This window comes from Sesamum indicum, linkage group LG3, assembly GCF_000512975.1.
Source record: "Sesamum indicum cultivar Zhongzhi No. 13 linkage group LG3, S_indicum_v1.0, whole genome shotgun sequence".
Taxonomy (NCBI): domain Eukaryota; kingdom Viridiplantae; phylum Streptophyta; class Magnoliopsida; order Lamiales; family Pedaliaceae; genus Sesamum; species Sesamum indicum.
Genome location: NC_026147.1, coordinates 20429392 through 20437519, shown reverse-complemented (window position 1 = coordinate 20437519; position 8128 = coordinate 20429392). Strand labels below are relative to the sequence as shown.

The 8128-nt window shown below is 32.6% G+C and overlaps 2 protein-coding genes across 2 annotated transcripts in view; both read left to right on the top strand.

Moving 5' to 3' along the window:
• On the top strand, positions 1 to 3246 carry LOC105158958 (nudC domain-containing protein 2). The gene is made up of 6 exons (XM_011075881.2): positions 1 to 154; positions 554 to 722; positions 795 to 943; positions 1041 to 1089; positions 1764 to 1906; positions 2939 to 3246. Exons 2-6 carry the CDS (start codon positions 674 to 676, stop codon positions 3023 to 3025), a joined length of 477 nt encoding a protein of 158 aa, XP_011074183.1. The 5' UTR covers positions 1 to 154; positions 554 to 673; the 3' UTR covers positions 3026 to 3246.
• LOC105158957 (signal peptidase complex-like protein DTM1) overlaps positions 5533 to 8128 on the top strand; it is a 4340-nt gene continuing 1744 nt past the window's right edge. Inside the window, exon 1 of the mRNA XM_011075880.2 lies at positions 5533 to 5943. Within this exon, the coding sequence (XP_011074182.1) occupies positions 5705 to 5943 (239 nt within the window). The 5' untranslated portion in view covers positions 5533 to 5704. The remainder of the gene's footprint in view (positions 5944 to 8128) is intronic.

The following is an 8128-nucleotide window of genomic DNA, read 5'->3' as shown; positions in this document are numbered from 1 at the left end:
GTAATTGGGGCAAAAATTGTGGGTTATAGTGTAATTTACCATATTTTTTGCATAACGCCATTGGTAATTGGTATTCCTTTTCTCTGGCAAGGAGGAAAGCACCGCAGTCCATCTCTCCTCCATCGTCACACAGCCGTCACCGTTTTCACCGAAGGTATATCGTTTCCAGCTGATTCACGTCCGTGATTATGATTTTTTTCCAAGTAATTCCTTGTTGTGATGGGATGAATTTGATTGTATAATTGAGATGTAAACCCACTTTTCATTTAGTGTTATCTCGATGTTCTCTTCATGATTCGCTGCAAATTGCGTAACATTTGGGAATTTTTGTGAATGATGCATCGTGTAGAAGCAGAGAATTAAGAATGAAAAATGATGTTACAAACTTTATAGGTTAAACTTTTGCTGATGAATTACAATAGCAAATTTTATATGTTGGATGTTTCTTGAACAGGTTTGAAGTAGTTATACTTGAGAGTTCTGTTGTTTTGTTTCATTCATATCAGCATATAGCGTTTCAATTTTGTATTCTTCTCTTCTCTGGATTCTCCAGGGTTTTGGGGGTAAGCCGAATAACCAGAGTGTACAGCTGAAAGTCCGGAGCTGAAGGACAACTAGACCTGCATTGACAGAAATAAAAGCAAAGTGCGAATTGGAAGAAAACGAGAGAAAAATGGCTGAGAAATTGGCTCCTGAGAAACGCCATAGCTTCATGCATAATGGTATTGGCTCTTGAGACTAGTAGCTTTATATATTTATGAGACAATTAACTTGTAATACTATTATGATTTCAGGTCAGAAAGTGTTCGAGTGGGACCAAACTCTGGAAGAGGTTAACATGTACATAACCCTTCCACCCAATGTTCCGAAGAAGCTATTCTGCTGCAAGATTGATTCCAAGCATGTTGAAGTTGGGATCAAAGGCAACCCTCCATACCTTAATGTCAGTTTTCCCTTTATTTTTCCTTGTTGTATCTGGAGTTTTTTCAGTGCATTTCAGCAGTTTTTAACTTTCTTTTTTCTTTTTTGATAAATTGCAGCATGACCTTATGCACCCAGTGAAGACTGATTCTTCATTTTGGACCCTTGGTACTTCTCTGGAATTGATATTTCTGCATGAGAAAATAAAGTTCCTTTCCAAAAATTCATGGAAGACCATTGAAATGCCTGAATTAAGGACTTTGATCCATTAGTCTTCTCCATGAGAATTTTGTACTTAGACATTTGGAGGAGCATGATAGATGCTTGGATTTAGAATTTCATGGGGAAACATTGAAAAGGAAGATGAATTCATGAAAATTATCTTCCTCGCCTTTCTTTAAAAATCTAAGCTTTAACTACTTAAGTAGTGTGAACGTCAAGCAAAGTAAACTTCACAAATTGTCGAATTCCTGTCTGAATTACATATTTAAATGCATTTAACTTATGTTTTGGTTTGGAATCATTCATTAAGGAGAGGTTTTTTGGTTATGACTTTGTCATAGTAATCAAGAGTATAATACTATCATGAAATTTTTTCTGGAGAAAAGATTGATTATCATGAATTTTGTGTATAAAATTTAACCTTGATTGAACCGTTAAATATTCAGTTTACCTGAAATTCGTACGATTTCCTTATATGGGCAGAAAGTACAGATGAGTCTAAGTTGCTTTGTGTATCAAATAATTGGAGTTAACATCTTACAGTGCAGTGCTAATGGCCAAGTGTGGTTCCAAGAGTGTGACATCTAAATTATGCTAACTTATGATTTTTGTTGTTGCAGAAGATGATATAATGCACATAACCTTGCAGAAGAGGGACAAAGGTCAGACGTGGTCTTCGCCTATAATGGGTCAAGGCCAGTTGGATCCCTACACCACTGATCTTGAGCAGAAACGACTCATGCTTCAAAGGTTTCAAGAGGAGGTTTGTGATTTTAATCTTCTTTAGCAAACAAAGAGGTGTGAAGATTCTATGCATGATAGTTGTATTATTCTATCTTTTGATTCTTTAATTTAACTAAACTGCTTCTATTGCATGCTAATATTATCTTTTGTCTTCAATGTGGCGATACGGGTTTTATGTCAAGAGGCTTTTATCAATTGGTCTTAATGTCTCCTTATTATCTTTCATCATGAACGCTTAGCTGAGTGCCGACATTTGTAGGTTTCACATTTTACTGGTTATGGTTTTTAATGCTGATAAGTTCCATGTTGTTGATGCTGATTATTCATCTGTGATTAAAAGATAATAACAAACTTGGGAATAAGAAGCTCTTTTGCTCATATTTTGAGTTGAAACTACCCACTGGTTGCTTATAAACACTTTGCTGCTTAGGTAAGATACACACGCCATAAGAATCATGTAGTTAGTTTGTTGGGAAATTCTAGCAAGAACCAAATTTAGCCAACCCACCTAATCACATCAAGTGCATTATATTCGCTATGTGATAGTATATAGAAGAGAGTGGCTAATCACATGGTAAGAGCAATAAAACTTGCCATGTGATTGGTTAGGTGTGGCCTTACATAGGATGGGGACAATTTTGCTCTGTTATGGAAGTACATTGGGATTATTCTTATAAATTACTTTTCAGTTAAAGCCAAACAATTAGAAATTTAAAACAGGTTGTCATGTATTGACTAGAGAAATATATAAGTTTCAGGAATAAATGTATACATCTATTATACATGTGGATAGTTAATCAAGTAATAAAAGTTGAGAAATCAATGCATTGAGTGGCAGATAATTTTTTGCAAAAATCTGGGACATTGGATTGACACAAGCTTTTATGGTAAATTAGCTTGTGATGCCAGAAACTGTGTGGTCTCTAAGTGTCATTGGTAGACAATGAATTTGGTGCGAGATGTGGGGGCACCCGACAATAATCTTATTATCCTGAACTTTTGAATGATGGGCCTCTTACATTTGCTATTACGTTGTGGAACTTTTCTACAGAACCCAGGCTTTGACTTCTCACAGGCTCAGTTCTCCGGAAGTTGCCCTGACCCAAGGACCTTCATGGGAGGGATACGTTCTAGTTGACAGCCTTTAGTCTTGGAGAAAAAGTATAACAGATATTGGCATCCTTGAATTGTATGTAATCTTAACCATCCCTACTCTTGGGCTTGCACAATAATTAGTACCTGTGGCCTATGTTTACACTTGTATGCTGACATTTGTTTGTTCCGTCGTGTTAGAATTCAGTGTATAATCAACATATTAAATGTTCTGGCACTTCCATTTAGATCATTCTCTTGCTCTAAGTAGAACTTTTACATTATGTGAAGAGTTCTGGGCAAAATGTCTTGCTTTATGTAGGGATTTGCCCTTCGCTCTACTGCTTAGGATTTCTGTTCTAAAACTTAAAGTTTGATCAACTGAGCAGGTTGGAATAAGCCCGTAGACTGGCCAACCGACCTCAAGAAACCTCAAACTGCCATGTTGTATGGTTATTGTCTAAAACCCTCCTCATTTAGGACAAGTTGGCTACGTTTTACATTTATTTTCTAAAAGCCACCTCCTTGCCAGGTGGTGTATGTTACATTGCCAACAGCTGTGCTTGAGTGGCTGTCTTCTTTTGATTAGAAAAAATGTGTCAGGTAGGGAAGCAGGAAGCTATATTGCAGCTCCTTCAATTATGGGACTTAACTATATTAGGATGTTTTTTCAGTTCTAAGCTTATTAGTATGTGTCGTCGCCTGTTTACCGTGGTGAAGAATGATAAGTCAACCACCGAATTCATACACACCAGTATAAGCCGTGGTGATGGTGGTGTGGCTGAGTCGTTCATAGGTGGGTATAAATATATGTAGATCTTCTCAGATTTGTAAAATTACATATGCCTGCACTAATACTATCATTAGGCACTCCTGGTGGTCGTGGTCATCTTTTTCTTCTTCCTTTTTCTTTTCCCCTTCTTGAATAATTTTTTGCATTTTTTATATAAACCCCATTTGAGAGTTATGACCAAATTACGTGCACTTCCTATAAAACCTTTCTGCATTGGGATAAATGATCAAATCCAGACATAGATCTGGAAGCCTCTGTTGGATTCAGATATGGACTTGGATCTCTTATCCTCACATGTTAACATTATAATCACGACTAAAATTGTGTTTTTCAATTGTAATGGGGTTGGGGTCGTGGAAACTTGGTTTTGAACCCAGAACTCTTTCTTTTGTCGAGGAGAATGTCAACTCAATTAATTAGTCAATCATTATTTTCATAAAATTTTGGAGAAGTTTATTATAAATTTCACAAACATCATGATGGTAGGAAACTTGTTGCTTTCATAAAAAAAAATGATTGCCAGAGGGTAAAATTTCGTTATCATTGAAACTTTTGATTGCATCAACTTCTCTTGCAAAATTCGAATTTCAACCGATAGCTGCATAATTAATTGATTGTATTGCAATTGATTTTTAATTTGATTTATTAAACAAAATGGTCCATGGTATGTCGATTAATAATTTCAAAACTGGTTATACAAATATGAATTGTAGTTAAATTTTAAAATTAATCTCATACTTACTATTAATGAAGAAATTAAAATGCATAAATGGTCATTAGATGAAAAATAATTGCAACTGGATAAAAGTTATAAACTGTAATTTTACCAAAATGCGGTTTTTAGATTTATTCTCATACTAATAAATCAATTATAATTTCTATTTATGTTGTTTTGTGATCATGTGGACGATATATTAAACACATGATAATTTTAATTTGTATTTGTTTTATGATCGATCATTATCTATAAACAACATATTCGATTACATGATAACTGTGCTTCATTTTTACGAAGAGTTATTCACCTTGAATTGACATCAGATTTTTCATACTGAAAATAAAATTGAGTTGCGCTACACTTGGATTGGTAGATTGGAGATTGTGAATTTCAGTTACATAGTAACAAATTCTTTGGATTTCTTTAAACAATTGTGAATTCAAAGTATTTTAAATCATCTGACTCTAAACTTAAATTATATTTTTATAATAACGATGAATTTTAAATTCTTTTAATATATACCACATTTGAAATTATTTTTCAACTCAAATCCAAATTCATCACAAAAAAAATTGAGGTGGATGTCAACTTTATTGTCATTATATATAGCATTCGTAACATTGAGGGAGCGAAGCCAACGAAGGATTGTTTGATTGATAAAGTTGAGACATTACGATTGAAAAGTTATAGGTTCGAGTCCAACGAATGTGAATGTCTATAAACTACATTTATATATCTATACTAATATAAAAAAGAAGTTATTCACACTTACAAATAGTTTGATTGTGATACTGTGCCACAAAATGGTTCACATCATCTTTTAATCGTCAATCTACTATTATATTTATTTTATTATTTTCACTTATATTTATCACTTGCTTCATTTTTAATTATAAATTATTTTTATTTTTAAAATCTCTATCATGTCAATTTAATTGTATACACACGAATATAATAATAAGTAATAAAAAAGAAGAAAGACAGGACAAAAGAAATGAAACACACACTATCCGTTCTTCCAACTAAGCCAATATGCGCTGCAGAACACACTTAAATTCACCATACCTTGTGACACAACACGTTTGCATGAGCGATTACACTCTCTATCAACTATATACACTGAATCAGGTCCCATAACGCATTAATTCAACTCACTCAACTGCGTGCATTTAAAGCCATCAACATCTTCTTACCAATCTCCATTATCTTCACCCATGGAGAACGACGCCGTTCTGCGGACCTCCCTCGTCTGGCTGGCTGCGATAATGGTGTTAACGTGGCTGTACACGCAGTCTCTGAAGAAAATGGCGGTTACCTACTTGTTCGGGATGCTTGCTATCGGCGGCGTCGTTTTGCCTGATTGGAAGTTCTTCGACCGCCCTGTATCTCAGTGGTGCACCCTCGTCACCGACGATGACGCCGACTCCTCTCAATCTGCACCGGCGACGGCGAGGTAATTTTGGTTCTTATAGCTTGATTTTCTGTAATTGAATTTTCTCGAATTCTGAGTTGTGTTATGGAAAAGAAAAATTCCGTTTCTGTTGTGTTGGTGGAGTCATGGAGTAGGGGAAATCATCCATTAGCATTTAGCACTGTTGTGAATCTTGTAAATTAGTAGTATATTATTTTATTCTAATCTTAGAAGTTTATATTAGTTAGTCATAAAAATTTCATCTATATAAGAAGAGATTAAATGAATTAAAAAAATTTCAGCTAACTTTTTCTTAATATTCTTATGTATGATTTAGCGGAAAATTGGATTTTGAGTATAAAGTTATCCGATAAGCTTAAATTTTTATCAAAATTAGGTTTGATTGAACCAAGTCGATTATATAACTCTTTCTTTAAGTTGTATACTAATTACACAATAAATATATTATACGTATCATATAATTTGTTCTGATCAGATTAAACTCGACGTGAATTAGAAGTAAGGTAGTTATCGAATCTACAACACGAAGAATGAGATGACAATAACGACAATTTTGTTATTGATAACAATATTGACAAAGCTTGTTAAAATTATACTTCTGAGAAGTCAGAAACTCTTTAATTTTTCAAAAAAAATTATAGTATTATTTTTCTAAAAATTATCAAACATTTTATCATATCTGTATGCTTTCAAACATTTTATAAAATATTTAAAAAATATATGATAAGCAAATCTAGAGTCCTCTAATTCAATTTCATGCTTTAGAAAGTACATAGGGTGGTTAAATACATACTAGATATTCTGTATATTGGTTATACAGATGAATGATTCATACTATTTATATTTAGAAATTGAGGCACATTGATTTTGATCATCCACCAACTTAGTGTATTGTGCACCGACTGTTACCATATGGTAGAAGAGTTGCAGTGTAAAATTGATTGGAGCACATATGTCAACTATAGTGAACGGAGTTATGGCATCTGTACCTAAGATACGTGAGTAGGAGTGTCAATGGGTATGATAAGACCCTATTTAAATTTATATTCATAAAATATTCATTCTATCAAATAATACACATACCCTACTCAACCCCTTTAAGACCCTATGGGTCTCTAGATCCAATGTCATTGTTTTAGACCCAATGTTTTGGATTTGGGTAGGGTATAATTTACCCAAAACTTTTTTTTTTCTTTTTGCTTCATAATGTTGTTAGATAATATTTGACAATTGTATTTAAGACAAAATAATTAAAAAACCTATATATTAAATTAAATTTTTTTCTTGTTATTGTTTATTTTTTACACATAATTTATTAATAAATTCAAAATTATTTTGTGATCAATTTACAAATAACTCTTTTTTGATAATTTTTAAAATATTATATCATTTATAATACCATTTACAAAATAATCTAATGAAATTATTAAATCTACATATTTAATAGCAATTGAATTTAATATTATAAAACTTTCAAATTCAATTTTATTACTTCAAGACTTCAAGCAAGTATTATTGCCAATCAAGATATTAAAAAGAAAAAATTATTCGTTTAGTCCTTTAAGTTTGCATGTTATTTTGGTCCTTTAAATTTATTCGTTTTAGTTTTAGTCCGGTAAGTTTCAAAATTATTTAATTTTAGTTATTTGACCCAATTTCGGATAATTTTACCCCTATACAGCTTTTCAAAAGCAATTTTAGTCCATATATATCCATTTATTTTATTCTCGTCTAGAATGGTATAAGAGTTTAGGTTTTTGAAATTTTTTTTTGTTTATATTACACTTAAAGCATTAGGATGGACTATTAGCCTTTATCACAAAAGGGCAAAAGGGTTATAAATTAGGCTAAAGGACCACATCTACACAAAATTTGATAGAGAAATGACTAATCTAATATTGCCAAAGATAAAGGATCAAAATGAATTCAAACTAAAATTATAGAACAATATTTGTTTTTCTCTGTTGAAAATATACCTAGTAGAATAATTACACGATAATAATGTTATGATGTCTTAAATTTTGTAGATTGTTCACTTGAATGTAAATAGATTGAAAAGTAATATGCAATTGAATTGGAAAAAACAATTGGATCCAAATTGGGTATTTAGTAGTATTGATAGGTGGAAGCTCAACACAAATCCAATTTATATTTTTTTAATGGGGGTTTGGGCCTAAGTCTAATGATATTTGTTGGGTCCAGATCA

What these genes read in the sequence shown, in the direction of transcription:
- LOC105158958 (XM_011075881.2), top strand. Translation starts at nt 674, where the DNA reads ATGGCTGAGAAATTGGCTCCTGAGAAACGCCATAGCTTCATGCATAAT. An exon ending in CCATAGCTTCATGCATAATG is followed by an intron (nt 723 to 794) that starts GTATTGGCTCTT and finishes TTATGATTTCAG; the next exon opens with GTCAGAAAGTGTTCGAGTGG. An exon ending in TTCAAAGGTTTCAAGAGGAG is followed by an intron (nt 1,907 to 2,938) that starts GTTTGTGATTTT and finishes ACTTTTCTACAG; the next exon opens with AACCCAGGCTTTGACTTCTC.